General features: G+C 35.2%; 1 protein-coding gene across 4 annotated transcripts in view; it reads left to right on the forward strand.

The window, feature by feature from the left end:
• Positions 1-20,121, forward strand: part of LOC131593015 (protein phosphatase 1 regulatory subunit 12A-like) — a 112,178-nt gene that overhangs the window by 60,669 nt on the left and 31,388 nt on the right. For 3 of the 4 annotated variants that reach the window (XM_058865154.1, XM_058865155.1, XM_058865153.1), the window contains exons 4-11: positions 5,479-5,638; positions 7,438-7,582; positions 9,736-9,810; positions 10,272-10,360; positions 10,488-10,645; positions 14,294-14,415; positions 16,929-17,144; positions 17,941-18,035. In XM_058865154.1, coding sequence (XP_058721137.1) covers positions 5,479-5,638; positions 7,438-7,582; positions 9,736-9,810; positions 10,272-10,360; positions 10,488-10,645; positions 14,294-14,415; positions 16,929-17,144; positions 17,941-18,035 — 1,060 coding nt within the window. The remainder of the gene's footprint in view (positions 1-5,478; positions 5,639-7,437; positions 7,583-9,735; positions 9,811-10,271; positions 10,361-10,487; positions 10,646-14,293; positions 14,416-16,928; positions 17,145-17,940; positions 18,036-20,121) is intronic. The other variant, XM_058865152.1, reaches the window with a different exon arrangement.

Here is a 20,121-nt window from a genome sequence, read left to right on the forward strand (position 1 = left end):
TCAGTGAGGTTTATGTATTTCACAATTGAAGCTTGCTGTAAATCATTTATGGTGCTGTCTTTATAAGTTTCTTCTGTCTGAGAAGAAGGTATGTGTTTACACACTGTAGCTATTAACTTCTAAAGCAATAATTTAGGTTGTTCTGAAATACTAAATTTCACTTGATATGGACAGCCTATTTTCCTTCGTCTTGCATTTTTATGGCAGTTGGTTTGCTTGCTTGTTTCATGGAAGGAGGGAAGAAGGCATGCATTATACCTCCTTCTAAATTTATGTTTGAAGACATAAGAACTGAGGATTTTTGTGTGCAGAGATAAAATCAAAGGAAGTATTCCATGATTGTGGATGAGAATGGAATAGAAAGGATATGAATCTGGATGTGAACTTAGAGTGCATGTCCTACTAAATCATGAGATAGTTGTCTCAGCAATAAGGTTTTAATTACGCTCCTTTGATGGCATCCTTAGCTTGAATATATAGATACTACATAAATTTGTGTGTTTATGTTACATAAAAAAAAAGATTATTTAGTCATTATCAGAATCACTTAGAAAGTGCTTAATTGTGTGTGTTGTGGCTAGAGAAGTTAATAGCTCTAAAATAGGAACCTAATTGTTTCTCGCAACGTGGAATTAACAGCGAGGCATTGTGACACTTTAATCTTCGGCTCTGTAGCTCTCCGGCAGTGAGATAATTCACATTTCTTCCATATTATATGCTCCTTCATTTCAAATAAAGCAGTGCCACAGTTTTGATAATGCAAGTTAACAGTGGGGTCTGTGGAATGACCAGTCCTGGCTCAGTGTTAAGGGTAGTGGAAGACCAGCCTTTTTATTCTGAAAAGAAACAATCCTGGGTGACAAAATATCCTATCTCTGTGTAGGTAAAATGTGCAGTGTGAAAATTAAGTAGATATTTTCCATAACATTTTTGCCTTGCAACCCTTTCATGTGTTTATTCCTCTGTTCGTTTTAGTTTCATTTTTGTGTTGCAGTGTTAATGCTGTAAATTTGGCTTCCTACATATTGTCAGTCAGCGTTGTTTTGTGCCAAAAAATTGCTTGGAAAGATTGGTCAGGTTCATTGTGATTTCAGATTTAAGTGATGACATTTGATGTTTTTTTCTGTTAGGTATCTGAGAAGAATCACTTGTTACATCTCTTTTTTTACTGCTTCTTCAGACCATATGTCTTTATAGGAAGTGTTGAAACATACTACTCAGCTACTCAGCATTCTATTAATCATCAGTTTGTACTTATGCCAAATTTTGGCAAGTGTCAAGCTGCATTTTAAGGACACGTCTTATTACAGGACAAAATGTGGGACCCTCTAGAGACACTAAATGCACAAAAATAAATCATAGAATACAATTCAGTTCTGTGTGACATTACAGGCTTAATAAAAGGAAGGATCTGTAGTGTTTCCTCAACCTATTTTAGCATTCAGGCTCCAAGGTCTGATCTGACTAGAGAGGAGATGGTCAGTTATCTTGTTATACAAGTTCTGTTGTAAGGAGTGTTGGTCATTAAAGAAGAAAGATTTTCTAGTATTTTTATCCAGTGTCTGTTTTTCTTCAGTCATTCAGATCCCATGCTACATCTCTAAATTGCACAAAGGGTCAGGTGCCTTTTCATGTGTCCTCTTGTGTCCTGCTGAGCAAATAGTATGACTTGATATAATGAACTGTGCAGGAATCGTGAGCTAAGGGAGTAGCTATCCTGTAACTGAAGCTGTACCACTCTGATAGTTAGCAAAATATTTTTCTACCCTAATATTCAGTGGGGAGTTACTGAGTTAGTTATTTTTTAAGATTAAAACCTGGCTTAGTTTTGTAATTTGTGAGAAGGTAAATTCTATGCTCGAATATGGTGTAAAGATTTTTTTTGACCCAATTACAAACACTTCACAGATAACAAAATCAGGTGTTTTATGGAAATTATACCTAAGTAGTGCTGAACAGCTGTTCTGTTTGCACTCCATATAGTTAAACTATTTTGTGTGCTATAAAAAACCCTTCTTCTAGGACTTGTTTTATTGTTTCTCCAAATGACTAATTCCTTTTGCATTGGTCAGTCCGGTGTGTATATAGAGGCCATTGCAATCCTCAAAATCATTTAGCTTCATCAAAAATATTATTTTTGACCTGTTGTGTTTCTACTTGGCAGTGTTTCAACAGGGAGTTGTGGAAGTTGTCTTTTTCCAGTAAAGTTTTTATTTGCACTGGTGAAAACCAGCAGTCTTGAAAGAGATGTGGCTTTAGTCCTGGCGAGCCCTGGCCAGTTTTAAATGTTGTATCTCCTCAGGGCTCGAGTGGGGTTAAGTATAATGGTTTGAAGTGATTTTTTTAGCTGTTGATCATCAGATGTCCTCTTAAAATTATTTTTAACTGCTTGAGCAGTTATTTTGAATTATAGGAGACATTCTCAGGAGGTGAGTTAGTGGGGAGAGGTGATGTGAGGTGAATCAGGGGGTTCAGTGTGGTAGCTGTTTATTCAGTAACTGTCAGAGTGGTCACTCATTCTGTTCCAAAGAGAAACACGTGTTCCTCATTCTTAATTATAGGTAATGTAACAAGACTCTCCCAGATGTATTGCTTAACTCAGATTTGTTTATGTGGATAAAATGTGAACTATTACATTTGTATATAAACATTCACTTCATGAAGTAAAAAGTGGGTTGATCTTCCCTGCAGTATCTATAAAACATGCCTTTATATGGCTGAGTCGTCCTGAAACAATGATTCAGCATTTCAATTTATGCTGAATTTTCATTAAATGCTCACTGAACGGCACACTGTTTTCAAACCTGTTTGGGGCTATTGAGTAACACTTGTTGATCAGAAAAAAAAGTGAAAGCATTTTGTAATAAATTATTAATGATTTAAGTTGTTAGGCTGCCAGGGGTTAAGCACACTGCTGGTGTGAACGAGGGCTGAGGCTGAGCTGGGAGGCAGCGCATTGCCATCTATGGGCCGTTGGGAGAAAGGGTTGGAAACGTGATGAGCATTTTCTTTTCCCCTGGTATCTTAGTAGAGTCTGGAAAACAAAAGGAAGGAGAAAGGCCCATACAAGGTATAACAAAGGCTGTTTACATTCCATTTTCTGTAGTTAATAATGGGAATTGTATTTATCTCAGGGTACAGCTTTTTTTCTGTGACGCAGAGTTTAATTCCCCTTTTCACGAGTTATTAATGTGAAGAGTTAATTTAGATTGGCAAGATTCAGGTGCTTTCTTCTGTTGAAATATGACCAGAAATTTGCTGTCTTGTAAAATAATGTATTGATACAGCCATTAAACCTCTGCAACTATTATATTTTGTTTGGGCTTCAGAAATGCAATAGTTCATGATATTAATGGAAGTCTGTATTGAGTATTTTTCCTGCTAAGGCATTACTATTTTGACATAACTTGGCTCTTTGGGCATGTCTGGAAAGTAAGCTTAGATATGACCCATTAGAAGCTCACAAGATCAGGGTGTGGAATGAGTTTTTTCTCTGTTCTTCCTTTATACAAAAGTGCCTCAGAACAAACAGCTATGTTCATGAACAGTTTTACACTGGTAGGAATTTTTTCAGATTCTTCAGGTGGAGAAGGTTACTCATGCTGATAAGGATTCACTGTTGGACTTTGAGCATACAAAAAGGGAATGGACATAAATGTGACTAAGAGATGATCAAATATACACTATTTATTTACACAGTAGTGTTTTGCAGGCAACACTGACGTGTAAATGACTGTACTCTTGAGTATTGTCCCAGGATCTGCTGATCACTGCTGTGTCATTCTGAAAGGCAAGCAGATGCTGAGGCCTGTGAAGTTACAGTTTTCGATAATTCACATATCAACATGTAGGAGCTTCCTGAAGAATGAGAATATATGACTAACAATGTGTTATTGGTTCAGAGTTCTTGGTCTTCACTCTTAATATGTTATACTTAGAAAGTTTTTCAGCTTTTTCCTCTGCTGAGTCTTTCAACAGCCTTGTATGTCTTCATGCATCTTGGAGACTCAACATCCGGATTATGGTTTTTGTCAGTTTCTGATAAAATGTAATTCTGTTCATTTTTTGCCTAAATTGTCAAGTTTAAAATGGTTTCTGCTGGTCAATTAGTTGAATGAGTCGAGGAGTTCAGTCAAGTCCTCAGAACACTGACTGTTTAACTTGCTTCAATTTCTTTATGGTATTTAAGGAAGTTTTATCTTTCGATTGTCTTTAGCATAAAGTTTTACAGTATATATCTCCCAAGTCCCTGCATACCAGTGTGTAAGATTAGAAAAATCATACACTTAAAACATTTTCTTGAAGGTCGGGCCACTGATATTCTGATAGAGGTCAACCCAGATGCAGTTTGTGTTCTTGATGATCACAGTTTCTAAGTTGTTTTTCCTTATGAGCTAAGGGCTACACAGAAGTCTTAAAGTAAGTGTGGTTTAACTTTTTCATATTTTATTGTCGTGATGTAATGCTGCTTGGAATTGGGCACTTCTGACTTTTAGGAAGTGTATCTTGAAAATCCCAGATAAAATTTGTGTTCTTGATGATCACAGTTTCTAAGTTGTTTTTCCTTATGAGTTGTCACCATTCAGCCATCATAGATGGAATTATGCTCTTGCGTAGTTCTTTTCAAGATCTCTTTTTCTGCTCTGTTCTTAAGTAGCAATTACAAAAATGCTTGCAAATAATGTGCTTGCATAACCCATTCAGGGTCTGGAATTTGTTTAACCTGATGCATATACTTGTAGGTGTTATGATGGTAGACTGTGTTTCTCCCTTTCCATCAGTGTATGTTTTGTTTTGTTTTTTTTTTTAGTGAGACATACTGTAAAAAGTTTTCAGTGTTTTTGGTGGTTTTTTAGTAGAGCTATGAGCTGCAATATCCAGTGTTGTCTATATGTGTATAAGGTTTGTGATTCACAGTGATAGGAGACAAACCAGAAATGCTTTAACAAGTATAAAAGATACAGCTTCATCTTGTCATCATTGTAAAGACACAGGATTGTTTCTCTTCCCATAGGGATCTGTTTATAAAACGACTTCAGCCATTTTCTATTGTATACAGAAACATCAACATGGACTTATCTTTTCATGCTTAGAAAATTAAAATACAATTTTTCTCTTTTTTTTTAAACAGGTTACTTCAGTGGTTATTAGGTGATTCTTAAAAGAATAAGTTTGAAGAGTTTTAGTAGACTGATTTTTATTATTATTTATTTATAATCCTTTTTCTACCCATCCCCTCCTTTTGTTAAAAAAGGCATTATGCAAGCTGTCTTACAAAACTGGATGTTTTCATAACCTTGGAATTCATCTTCCAAAAAATATTCATATCAAACTCTGAACATTATTCAAATTGTTTCGTTTTTATTTTCCTATATCACATAAATTTGTCATAAAATTCGTTATATAATTGAATTGAAGTATTTGAACTAAAGTATTTTGTGTCTTCTCTTCCCCTCTCCTCCTCCCTGTCTGAATTAGGGGTTGATATAGAATCAGCTCGAAAAGAAGAAGAACGAATAATGCTAAGAGACGCAAGACAGTGGCTCAACAGTGGCCATATAAATGATGTCAGGCATGCAAAATCTGGTGGTACAGCACTTCATGTAGCTGCTGCTAAGGGCTACACAGAAGTCTTAAAGTAAGTGTCGTTTAACTTTTTCATATTTTATTGTCATGATGTAATGCTGCTTGGAATTGGGCACTTACAACTTTTAGGAAGTGTATCTTGAAAATCCCAGTCTCTCTGGAACAGTCTCTTTTCAGACCTTGATTTTATGTTTTCAAGCACTCATAAATCATGATGTTGTTGACTTTCTATTCTACGTCATTCAAAATACGAATAGCAGTATACATGTTGAGCCTGAATATTACTCAGGAGAGGAAAGTTGCCCTGTTTTAAAAGCCAGCTATGTAAACAAGCTTAAGATCTTTTTATAATGCCAGTTAACGTCCTGGTTGGTGCATATTTTCAGGACACCATATTTATTTCCATATGTAAAGCAGAGTTCATAATCCAGGCTAAAAATTTTTGCACTTCAGAACCAGATAATATAATTTTGTGTTCATTTTTTTAAAAATCGTTACTCTTGATGTCTTCCCTGGAAAGCTTTAGGCTTCAGGTGTCCCCTAATTCACAGCTTTTCATTAATGTTATAGCAATACATATTGTAACATATTTAATCTCTTTTTCATCAAAGTTCTACTTTTATTCTAGTAAAGCATAATTAGTAATACATGGCTTTAACATGATTGTAAATTTATTTGACTGCTTTAGCAGTGTTAGGAGCACTTACAAACTGTAACATGAGTGAAAGTAAGCACACATCCTGACTGTGAGTATTGGTGCCTTTAAGGTCTGCAGAGCAATTTACTGAATGGGAGTTCTGTTTCAAAAAAATCCTGATGCTCAAACATGAAGAAGGCACATTATTCTGTTGGAAAAGAGTGATTTTTGTTTTAGAGTAGCAGGTATCTGTAAGGGAGTTGTATCTGTAACTGTTTGGGTGTTTTTTTAGCTCCCTCAGTTTTTATCTTTTTTGTAGTCCAGTCTATATACTTCTCCTAGGAGAGGCAAAACATATTTGCAGGCAATTTTTGTGATTGCTTCAAATTATCAAAAATGTGTGCTCTGTATTGGATGCAAGACTGCAAGATTTGCTCATTGGAGGATATTACTGTAAGTATATTGGCTCTTGAGAAACAGATTTTTTTTTAAAAGAATATTTTGTTCTTATGTGATTTGTAACAATTATAGACAGTGGTTCAGACAGCTCTTAGCTCTTCACGTAAAAACACTTGTTAGTTTAAGTATCCTTTGTCACTTTGATGCTTGCCTGAGAACCATGATGAATGTGAGTACTGAATACAGGCAGAACAGCAGGTCGTCTCTTTGAGGAACTCTGCTCCCTCTCAGAGAACAGTTGAAGCATTTAAACACTAGATTTTTGCAAAAAGTTAATGACAGGAAATGAAAGTTTCAAGCAGCTAATTTTAGAATGGAAGGGGGTTTTAATAGTTTACTAATAAGACTAATAAGAACACTGTATCTAACAATTTTTTTTATCTTACAACTTTTTTCCTTAGTTATTCTTAGTTTTTTCTTAGTTCCTTAGAAATAGGCCTTTTGCCTATTTCTGCATGTACAGAGAAGAATATCTAATTATAGATACAATGGTCTTTGGAAAGGAAGTTAACAGAGAAGAAAATGGAAAAGGCTGGTTTCTTGAATTTTCCTTAAAATATATATACACACCTGCTAAATAATGAAAAGGCAGGTGTTTCTATGAGAAGCAGAATTAATCAACTGTCAGTAGCCCAACTAAAATACCTATGAGAAAAAAGGAGGAAGATATCACCATAGAGCAGTTTCATAATTTTTACTAAAACTTATTTATCCCTGTCGGCAGTGTCAAGATCAATTTCTTTTAATTTCTTCAGGCTTTTAATACAGGCTCACTACGATGTAAATATTAAAGATTATGATGGCTGGACACCACTTCATGCTGCTGCTCACTGGGGTAAAGAAGAAGCATGTCGCATTTTAGTGGAAAACCTATGTGATATGGAGGCTGTCAACAAAGTGGTAGGATTTTTATGTAATCCTTGTCAAGATACAAAGTTCTGGTCTCTAAAGTGACTTTAGAAGCCAGGGTAAGAAAAGTGATGATAAACTGCTGTTTACTGTACGTGGAGCTTTATATAATGCATGTGTTGTCAAACCAGCATGGTTGTGTTCAGCACTAAATTCTCTGATTGTCTAAATTAATTTCTAGGCCAGCTTTATGATTTTTTCTTTATTAAATGATCCATTCAATCTTTGACATGGAAATTCACAATTGAAAAAGTTCGTTGACATTTCAGAGGTACAAAATTAGTGACTTGATGGATTGCGTTCAGGCTTTTGTTTGATCTCTCAAGATGATGATGATGCCTTTGGGTAGTGTTTTAACTCCTAAAATCAGTTTGTGTTAGTATATTAAAGAGTTGTCACTATATTATGCTGATTTGGGTGTTTTGGAAGAAACTTGTAGGTAACTCTGGACCCCCTGGACATAACCTGAATGCTTCCTAAGCTCTATTTTTTTGGCTTTTATGCAATGGCCTGTGTAGCTTGCTGATCTTTTTCCCAATAGACACAAATATGTTCATGAGTTCACTTAACCATCAAAAGGATCCAGACCTTTTCATTCAGCCATGTAAGTGCTGAGCTCTCATTCTTTTCCTCATAGTGTGTTTTACAGATAGATTCTGTTCAGCTTCCAATTTATGTTAGATTTTTTACTGGGGTTGTGAAAATGTGGATGTTACACACTAGAGAGCACTCCCATAACCGTATGTTCAAGTCCACTGGATGAGAATAAGAAAAAAGGAGGCATAGAGAGATGTCAGTGGAGTCTTTTTTTGGTTTATGGACTTGTCTCTGCAAGCTAGGAAAGTCTTGCCTGTTTTTAAGTAAGCTAGTAAGCATTTTTGCTTTTGGAGAAGGATTGAAACCTCTGGATTTGGTTTTGGTTGTATGTGCTTAGCGTCTCAGAGAACTCGGCCACCTGACTGCAGTATCAGCTGTTGCAGATTTGGGTGTAAGATGTAACCTTCCAGCTGCTACAGTTTTCTGCAAAGTGACTTTTTGTGGTTACAGTGGATCTAATTACCATGTAATAGCTACCTAAAAATAGAAGGCCACATTAAAAACTGTAGTTATAATGCAAATATAAGCTTGTGGTAATAGTTCGTGTGGCAGAAGACCTCAAGTTGTTTTGGCTAATGCTTGTTAAAAGGTGTACATGCTTCTGCTGTATGATCAGAATTAGCAGTTTAAAGGTTCATCCTTTCTTACCAGTTACAAGTCTTCGCAGCGTAATTAGGAGGAAGTTTGCCTTTAGTTTTAGCCTAGAAGCTGAAATCAGCACAGACAAACAAGAATACCTTTCATGATTTTTATAAGCTGCTGTGGCCACTTTTAAATGACAGCTCTTTTTTTATTACTGGTTATTGTACAGAAGTACTTCTAGTTTGATCTTGTCCTGATCTCCCAGCATCTCAGTAAGTCCACCCAGCATGTTGATGCAGCTGCATTTATGCCAGTGAATATGGGACTTTGCCTAGATTCCAGCCTTCAAGTATATGTCCCATGAAAATCATACACTAAGGAGAAATAACAAGTGGTCATAGCAGATCTTCTATAAAGTAAAGTGTAAACTGTAAATAGTTTTGCTGTAAAATGTGAATGTGTGACTACTTAAATTTATTATCATTAACTCCCTTAAATCATTTAAACTTAAAATATCAAGCTGTATGTGATAGTCTAAGATGGGCAGGATACTGAACTGCTCAGGATCCATCCATTCAACTCCCATTGTGAACAGTTATTTGGCACTAATACTGTGAGATTATATTAATCAAACTGCTTTTCATTCATAGTGTTCTTTTTTTCCCTCAAACAACAGTAAAATTTTATTGTCATATCTTTATCACTTAAAAATGTGTTTACTCATCAGGTATAAATATTTTTGTTTGAATCCCCCCTGTCTCCCCCACCCCCCCAAAAAAAGGAGTATTGCAAAATTGTTTTCAAGTACTGACAGACTAACAGTTTGCAGTAGAGCTTGATTCATATTTTCCAAATTGTCTATCTAAATGTTTTGCTTAACCTGCATCATCATGTGATGAGAAGACATCGTAGTCTGATACATTTAAATTCTGTTGTACAATTATGGTGTTTTACTTCTTCTCCAGGGTCAGACAGCATTTGATGTGGCAGATGAAGATATTCTAGGATATTTAGAAGAGTTACAAAAGAAGCAGAATCTGGTAGGCCTTGTATATACACATACACACACATACATATGTACGTACATACATACAATATATGTTAAATTTTATTGTACATATGATTATGGTATCCAACTCAGGGCAGCATATAGATTAAAAACAAATTTTAAATTGAGGGCATCAATTCAGGTGATGCCACAGTCATCTCAAAAGGTTTTTTATGCCCTTACTTGGTCACCTATGGTGACCAAAAAAGCCTTGAAGAAAAAAGGCGATCTATGTCTTGTCTTGTCCGGTGGGCATTTTATGATCTGAAGTATCAACAATAAGCATCTTACTTGGAATAACAGTTTCTAAGACTTTTAGGGCTTTGAACATTCATACTTTGAAAGTTTGTACACATTCTAGTGTTTGTAATATTTAGAGATTCCTCTCCATTTGTAATTTTGTCATACTGCTGCCATTCTAACAATTAAACTGCACCATTCTGTGTTTTGAAGCTTCATAGTGAAAAACGTGAAAAGAAGTCTCCCCTAATTGAATCCACAGCCAACATGGATAATAATCAGACACAGAAAACATTTAAAAAGTAAGTAAAAATAGGAAAAATTACGAAGTCTTTATAAAGATGACTTTACAAGCTGTCACAAAGTCCTACTTAACAGGCTTTAGTAAACTCTTCAGTACTTAATAAATACTTCTCTTTTCAAACTCAGTAAGGAGACACTGATTATGGAGCAAGAAAAGAATGCATCTAGCATAGAGTCTCTGGAGCAAGAGAAAGCAGACGAAGAAGAAGAAGGAAAAAAGGATGAGTCCAGTTGTTCTAGTGAGGAGGAAGAGGATGATGACTCAGAATCTGAAGCAGAGACAGGTATGTTATTTGGAGCATTGCCTTTCATTAAATATTTACTTTATAATTTTACTTAGTTAATATCACACGATACAGAGTTAAGTATGTTACATTTCACTTATTTTTCTGTATTTCACTAAGTGTCTCCTGTTATTTTGAAGTAAAGTAAGTTTATATATGTCTAAAGTCAAGTCATAACAGACATTTCAAATGGCTCTCTTTACTGGTAGCTACTTAGGTTAAAGCTATTAACCAGCTTACTTGATTGGCTGCTTAACAAATTGATGCTTTTAATTAGATAGATAAAATAATATAAGCCTGAAGTAGCATGTTAGAAACATTGAAAAAGTTAGAAGATCAAATTAGAGAGGAAGACTCCTTAGCAGTATTTGCTTGTGAAACTGGTATAGAGATTGGATCAGCAAAATTGCAGACATTCTCATTTGTTCTTATCATCTTGAAGTAATTACTAATTAATCTGGTTCAGCTATTCATTAAGTAGTCATGCATATATTTTCTGTGTGTACTGGGATAAACTTTTAGAGGTATTATTTTAATAATAACTGTTGCTTCATATGTAACTTAAGTTCAAGAGACTTATTCTTTGAAAAGTTTTGCATTGTGTGCAAAGTTGTATGCATATTACTCTCTATTTCTCTCTTGAGAAATGGAATTAGTGGGTTGTTTTTTTCTTGAACGATTATCAGAGTAGCAAGTACCAATTCAAGAACATCGTATTATCTTTTCCTTTCAAACCAGAAAACAAGCGTCTTGCAATAAGTGTTTAAAGATGTATGTTCAATCCTAGTAAAGAATATTAGAATTGCAGTGCAGCAGTACAACACATAGATATGGATGACATTAGAAATAGCTTGTTAATATTTTGTACTTAAACTTTTTAAAATAAGTAACACTTTTTGGTGAGCTGTCAGTTTTCATTTTAATAGATTCTAATTTCTTCACCTGGAAAAATAAGACTATGAAGGTATTTTAAAGCTAGCCAATCTATCATAAGCATTTAATGTAGATAGAAGTAAAAATAACTTGCAAAACCAAACTTTCTATTATGGTTTAATTTGTTGGGGTTTTTTTTTGTCATTTGAAACAATCCAGCATTTCAGTATTATGCTAAAAAAAAAGTGTCTGGCAATCTTTGTCATTAGTCTTTTACCTTAGAGTACTTGCATCCATAATTTCCTGAGCTTTGCTAAACTCAAACTACTTATAATATATAACATGTAGTAATTTCTCTGTCTCTGAGCTGACTGTAATGTCTGCTGAACTTTTATGACTCTGGTAACTGTGTTCTCTTCATTGCCAGTAGTTTGTGCCAGGAAAATTTGACTGTGACACAAGAATTAATTTATGTAAACTTTGGGGGTTTTAATATCAACAAGGCTTTATCATACTTTATTTGGCAAGATACACTTTAAGCTTTTCCCTGCAGAGATACATCTCTTTAAGTTCCAAGATTATACTTTCCCTTTTTTTACCATTATTCAGCTTAAGGTAGTGAAAGATTTTTCTAGTGAAAAATCCTATTGTAAGGAGCATTCTGGTTGTGAAATATTTTAATGCTGTTCAATATTCTGAAGCACTGGAAATGGTGATTTCTAATATTTTAGGATAATTAAAATGTTTTCCTATATTTTTGTTTCATTGGTTATGTGTGAATATGGGTTAAAAATAAATACACTTCTGTCTGTAAGACCAAGAAGGGAAATATGAATAGGAAAGTAGCTTCTTGCAAAGGACAGGGAAACAAGATAAAAAATAAAATTTTCATCAGTTCAGGTTTTGTAACTTACTTTTTTTGACATACTTATTTTTTTAATTAGTCAGTATCAGCTCAGTCATGCATACAACTATGTTCTTATAATTCTAGAAATAATTTAAGAATACACTTGTGAAAAAATCCATTCTTCTCCCTCCTGATAACTTTTTCTGTATATTTTAAAGATGTATTACCTAAAAATTTCTATCAGATCTGCCTGTGCATCATCTCAAATCATACTGTCAGTCCTACATTGCCTTGTTCAGCTTTTTGTCACCAAGAATTTTACCACCACTTTTTTTCACTTGTGTTTAAAAAGAACTTTCTATTAAGTGCCATTGGTCATGTAAGCTGTTTATATTTGTATTTGTTTACTGCATAACTAACATTCAAAACACCTATTCAGCTATGTCCATAACTAAAACAAGTGTGTAACAGCAATACCATGGATTACACAATTTCTAATTGTAGATTAGTACTTTGTTGAATTTAAATATTAGTTGTGAGAGCACTTCATGAAATCCTTGCATACTTTCTAATTTAATTACTTTTAGGCTGTATGGGTCACGTAGATGGAAAGATGTATTTACAGTAGGGCCAAAACCAGTAGGGATTGAACCCCTCGTTGCTTCATACTGCACGAATAAATAGGAGGCAACATCTGAGCCCAAAGAATGTGCAGTTTGAATATGTGAAACAGAAGCAAGGTGTAACATTATGAAGCTCAAGCAAAAGCAGTGACAGCAGTTGTTGTATATCAATCATGGCATTTTCTGTGTAAGAAGGGTTGAGGGTCATAAACTGTGGACAGAGGAAAGAATTTGAACAAAGCAGGAGAGAGTACATAGGTAGACAGTGAAATGTAGGTAAGAAAAACAAGGGACAAAGAAGGAATGAAGCAAATAGAAAATTGATGTTCTGGAAGGGCAAGTCCCTGCCACAGCTCATTCTGGTGACTAGAATTCCTCATGGAGTTCTCTGCACAGTTAAATATTTCTTTGAACTCAAACATGCATAGTTATCAAGAGAATAAATGTTTCACTTTGAATTGGCACCTGTCTTCTGTAATTTGGATTAACTATTACAGAATCAAAAGATAGTCAGGGTAGGAAGGGAGCTCTGGAAATCATCAAGTCCAACTTCCCCTGCCAAGGCAAGGTGACCTAGAGCAGGTTGCATGCGAAAGCATCCAGGTGGGTTTTGGATGTCTCCAGAGAGGGAGATTCCACAACCTCTCTGGATGGCCTCTTCTGGTGGTCTGCCACCCTCGGTGTTCTTCCTCATGTTGAGGTGGAATTTCCTGTATTTTAGTTTATGATATTGCTCCTTCTCCTGTTGCTGGACACCACCAAAAAGAGTCTGGCACCATCCTCAACACCTACCTTTGAGATATTTATATGCATTGATGAGATCAGATGAGATGCTAACATATCTCCTACTGTTACAGTTTTTGTAGTCATTAGCCAGCTTCTAAAATACAGGCTGTGTGTGGAGACTGAAATCTATCTCCAGAGGTTTCCAAGATGTGACTCATCAAAGCCTGAGCAGCCTGATTCATAGGCAGTATTGACCCTCTTTTGAGCAAAAGGTTCAATTAGGTGATCTCCTGAGTCACTTGGACCTGAATAGTTCGGTAGTTCTGTCTCTGGATCTCTAAGTGGTAACACTTGATCAATACAAAAAAATTGTTACATGCACAACCTTTTAGAAAAAGAAGGTGGACCTAGCTAAGATACAAATTTGGAGTAAGGGAGAGAACACTGAGGAATAAATGGTAAAATACTGCTCATAAAGTTAACTGTCAAATTTGTTGGATAGAAATCCAGCTTGGTGTTGTAAAGGTGATGAAATTGTGAATGAAGAATTAAGATTAAAATCTTGTAAATATTTTGCAGATAAGACCAAAACCTTGGCAGCTAATAATGCAAATACCACAAGTACACAATCAACATCAGTAGCTGTGATGGCGCCTTCAGTAGCTGGTGGCCAAGGGGCACCTACATCACCTGTTAAGAAGGTAAAAGAAAATAGCTTTTTATTTTCTATGATATGGTATTCTTATGGTTTTCTATTTCTTTTTTTCCATGTAAGTATATATTTTTTGATTCTACTGTTAGATTTGGTTAACTGGTGAATTGATAAAAATATGCATAGATTCTTAAAATATTTTCTGATCTTCCCCAGAAACTGTTAATTTTTTAAAAAATTTTCAATGGCTTTAATTCTGAACAGGGATCTAAAATACAGAACTATGAAATAGCTGAATGTAAAATCCTTCTAAAAAAAAAAAATTCTGTTGCACAGTGTATGGAGTTCTTGTTTTTTCTGAAGCTAAACTTCATCTTTTGAAAGTCTTTTCTATGTCAGACTCCTCCAGAATTTCTAGAAACTACAGTTCTAGTGTCTCTCTGTGCCTGTATTTCTGATGCACTTAATTCAAGGGAAGCAGGCATGACTATGTGACTTTCAGGAGTCCCTTAAGTATTCAGCTAGTGCTTTGGCACAGAAATCAGAAATGATACCTGAAAAACAAAGTAGAAAGTTATGTGGGTCTCATCCCTGTTTTAATATGGTTAAGACCTCATGGAAGAGCTAAATAATAGGGACATATGATTTATTCAATGCACAGCTCAAATCCACACCTAGCAAAGCCATATTGCATGCTGGAAGCTTTCACAGCTTGTAACTTTACAGGAACAGTTAGTTTGGATGAACTTTAGTTTTACTTGGCAAGATAGATATGCTTGGGGAAAAAAATTACAGTAGATAATAATGCATAGCCAGACTTATAGAATATCAGAGCAAACTGGATAGCAAGCCAGTAAATCTTCATTTGTCATTCATTACAGCTTTTCTATATACATCTTCATCAAAATGTAACCATCTACTGATGCATCTGAAAAGCATGTTCAGGAGAAATGGTAACCATGATAAATTGCAGCCACAGTAGAGAGAGAAGACAAAGTACTAGGAGTATAAAGTGTATTTTGCTCCTGGGTGCTTACTGAGGTTGGACTTCCACATTCACAGTAGAATCTAATAGTGATATATCTTACAAAGCATACTTTAATGTAACGGGTGCAGGTTTAATTTAATTTAATTGATCAGATTTAATTATATGGGGATATATTTTCATAAGAGAGGAAATAAGCTTGATTTTAAGCTAAATTACAAGCTTTTACAAATCATCAATACACTTCTAATTTTGTTATGCAAAAATTAATGTTTTATATTTTGGTCTTCTATGTAAAAAGTGCAGGCTAAAAGTAAACTAGTTATTTTCCTATTATGTGAAAAGCTCAGGGCCTTCTGTAGCTACAAAATAAATGCACATTATATCAAAATTATTATTTTGTAACATAGCAGGTAGCTGTGATCTAAAGGAGCAGTTACAGGTTCTATCAGTAAACAAAAATGCTTTAAACTGTTTTTACCAGTAAAGGTAAAGCAGCACCCTGTGTGTGATCTTGGACCTATGCTTGCACCTGCCTTTTTAGGTGTGCAGCATGTGATCAGCTGTAGCTGCACTTCTGCTTTTACATCATAGATGGCAAAACCAAGGGGTGCAGATGCAGTATTCTAAGCTAAAAGTCAGGTTTCCTTCAGTCTGCACTGCTTTCAGTAATGCTGCTCTCTGGCTGCAGGTACTGAAGGTAAGGCAAGTTTGGGAGGGATAGCTACACTAGCATGGGATGTGATGGAGGGATGTGAATGATCCATGGTAAGTAGATAAGGGGTGTGTATGTCAGTGTGAATCTTCCATTATTATCAACAGTGTGAGGATTTAGGCCATGGACCTTGTAAGGTCAAAGGCTTTGTTGTTCTTTTCTATGCAAGCTGTAATACTGTCTCTGAATGAGCTAAACATGCTGTGTTATGTTTGGTTGTAATCTGTTGCTAAGGCTTTAAGTGTCTTACTGCTTTTTTGGTATTTTGTGTTGTAATGAAGAGTTACTTATGGCAAACCTAGGAACAAACTGTATGGTGTTAAAACAACCTTTTGTTTCTGTTTTCCTTCCTTTCAATCTTCATCTTTGTCTTGTCTTAATTGGCTTTAGTATGATTTCATTCCTCCTATCATGCCTGTCGTGGAATCAGTAGATCCTGCATCATGGAGGCAGGGCTTGCGCAAAACTGGCATTGTTCTTGTGCCCAGTAAGGGTGAAAAATCTATGGTGAGGTTCTTGTGTGCACAGGTTTATGTACAGGTTGCGAAATAACATATTTAATCAAAATGTTAATACCGGATTTGCATGTTTCTAAGTTATTATCTCAAGTTCACAGCGTGTATTACGAAGTGTGGGTTTTTGTAAGCTAACTTTATAGCAGCGGTATTCCTTGACCAGTCTTACATTTCTGATCTCATTGACTAATTCAAGAGAAAAGTGCATAGGCTGCCTCTCACTACAACTTCCCTATGAGTTCAGCACTTACGATTATTAAAAACAGTTCTCAAATCTTTGCAAAGAGCATGAATTACCACGGATAACATAAGTTAATAAAGTAAATTCATTTTCATGTGTTTTATAGTTTCCAACATCTACAACCAAGGTTTCTCCCAAAGATGAAGAGAGGAAAGATGAATCTCCTGCTTCATGGAGGTTGGGTCTTAGAAAAACTGGTAGTTATGGTGCACTTGCAGAGATTACTGCTTCTAAAGAAGCTCAGAAAGAAAAAGACTCTGCAGGTGTTATGCGTTCTGCATCAAGTCCTAGACTTTCCTCTTCACTGGACAACAAAGAAAAGGTAATCATTTACAAGATGAAACAACATTTTGAGGAATTCATATACATTTCTTAGTATAGATGTTAATGATGTATTATAGAAGTCAGATTGTAGTACACATCTGTTCTTTACTATTACTGTTAAATTACAGAGCTTCTTTGTAGTATCTCTCAAAGTGTAATATACTCCTTCAGTGTCTGGTAATTATTCAGTGTCTGGTAATAATTAAATGCTGGCATTTAATTTCTTTCTAGGACTTGCAAAGGTAGTAGTCATTTTTACAGTTTGAGGACATCAGAGATTTGATAGCTTTTGCATCACTTGGAGAGTGATGCTAAAAGAATCTTCTAAATTATAGAAGTCTCTTTTGTATTCATTTTCATTTTGTAGTGATTTTTATTTTCAAAAATTAGTTCTGTAACCTATGGCTAAACTAAACCAAGTGTTGTTCAGGTAGCTGAACAAAATAGAACTTGTGGTTGCATAGAATGAAATACAAATGTTTATACAATTTAAATATTAAGAATGGTAATGTACTGTATTATATAAAAATATTGAACCAGTTGCTTTCAGGAATCACTTTTTGAATTGTATTTCAGCAAAGCAGGAAAAAGAGAAATAAGTCATTATCATCACTAGAATGGAAACATTCGCAGTTTCCTTTTCATGTTGTGGTCTTTTATGATATTTAACTAAAGCTTAAAACTCATTTGTGTAATCAGGTCACAATAAATATGGCTGGAGTTGGCATAATGATGATTTTCCAGACAAGATAATCAATAATAGTAACAATTAACAAAAAACTGATGTCTTTCAGGAGAAAGATGGAAAAGGAACTCGACTTGCATATGTTGCACCTACAATACCAAGACGGCTGGCCAGTACCTCTGACATTGATGAAAAAGAAAACAGGTGACTCTGAAGTTATATTTTTTTTTAATATAAAATTTAAATAAGATTTTAAAGTGACTGACAAAGTTACATGTTTTAAAACAGTGCTAATTTATAGCACTATCTGGCTGTTCAGCTTGTGCTAATTCATATGCCAGTCCACTTCCTGAAGGTTTTTGATCTTGTAAATTATAATAAGCTTTTCTAGAGTCCAAATTATTCTAAGACAAGAGCAGAACTCAGTGAAGAGTGTTGTCTTCTTTAGAAAGAAAATAAATAAAATCCAAAATATGAAGTCCTAAACTTCTAAGCTGCTGAAGGGTGCTAAAATTTTACTCTGCTTTGTCTTGAGTGATGAAGTGCTGCTACTGGGCTACATTATTACTTTGATAAAATGTGTGTTTATTATGGACTTCACTAAAAATGATATTGTGCAGCAGCAGTACAGGAATCATAGGTTAGATAAGCTTTTCCTGTTTACATGTTGATCTTTCGTTATCTTTCAGAGATTTTTATTTTATTTGCTGCTATTGCTTCTGTAGCTTTCAGAATAAAAGAAACAAATAGTTAGGTGAATAGGCTTGATACCTGTTAGGATTTGGGTTACTTTCGTAGCATATTTACACAGTCAGAACCTTCCTATTTTTCACTTCTCCTTTCCTGAGGTTCTACAGGGATGTTTTCTGCAGTTACTGTAGAATGCATAGTACAAAATGTAGAGGTCTCCATAATGCCTTGGTTTTGTTTGGATCATATCTAGACGGATGAATGCTGGATGACCTGAACTGTCATCCATGAAAGTCCTTTGATTGCTCAAAATGTGCTGTTGTAATCCTTGTCTGTGAGATTGATAGTCTCTTTATACCTGAAGAGGAATGTCTTTGTTGCTGTTCTTGGGAACTGTTTGTTTCAATGCAAACACAAGATAAATATTTTTTTTTCTCACACTTGCAGGAAGTTGCGTAAGTTTAGTCTCTAGGTGACAAATTCTGTTTCAAAACAGAATTTCAGATATTTCAGGGATATTTCAGATCTCATACTTCCCTAAAGCTCAGTGTAATTTGTTAGCATTTCTCATTTTACATGGCCAGATAGTTTTTAATCTGTGTTTCTGTAAGAGGGAAATTTTGAGTTTCTGTTTGTGCTATCATATCTTGACTGCTATATTCTTTGAGACCGAATTTGTCAGTTTTGGTTTGTTTATAGAGGGATTATTATTGTTTCATTTTTGGGGTTTTTTTTTAATACTTCTTCTAAAAAGCTCTTGTTCTCCAAAAGTGTCTTAACTAGATGATACCTTAAGATTGGAATAAATATTTCATTCAGTTTTATTCCTTAGAAACTGTTATTGCTTGCAACAAAGAGATTGTCTTTCTTAAGCGTTGAAGTCTATTTGTGTCCTTGATGTGCCAGTCTTGATTTATTCACAGACACAGTTCTAAAAGTGGTTATCAGCAATAGTATAGTTTTTCTTATAGGCATGGGATTAACTGCAGTCACCAGTCTTGTTAGTCCTAGTGCTCATCAGTATAACTGATCTTGTGAGAACTTCTTGTACACCTTGTTGTACCAGAGATGAAGCCTGCTTTTAGACATCAATACTTTGCCTACTGTATGATATGGCAGACAATCCAGCCTATCTAAAGCCATAAGAGGTTTTTGACATTTATTCTGACCTTGTTTGCATGAAGAATTTAACCATCTGCCCCACAGGTACCTTAATAAATTATTAGGGTCTCTGCCTTTGTCAAAGGTCTTTGTCCTTGTTGCTTAGCTTAATGCCCTGTTCTTGTTCTACATAACACCTACTTGCCTTGTGAATCAGTGCTGTAGCATAATCCTAGCTAACATCCTGTGTGAGTGATGGAAGTGACTTCAAGATGAATCCCAGCTGGGCTTTTAGACTAACAAATCTCAGACATCCAGCCTCAGTTGAGTAGCCAGTGCTACAGCAAAAGTACTGTAGTGTCTTGGCAAAGTGAAACCTTGAGCTTATGAGAAATTGTCATGCCGCAGGACCTTTCTGTAGTAGATGATATCTCAGAATTTGTGTTTCTCTCAGCTGGTAAAAACACCACTACATTTTATGGTCTATGTTTTACCATTT

Source organism: Poecile atricapillus, chromosome Z (assembly GCF_030490865.1).
Source record: "Poecile atricapillus isolate bPoeAtr1 chromosome Z, bPoeAtr1.hap1, whole genome shotgun sequence".
Taxonomy (NCBI): Eukaryota; Metazoa; Chordata; class Aves; order Passeriformes; family Paridae; genus Poecile; species Poecile atricapillus.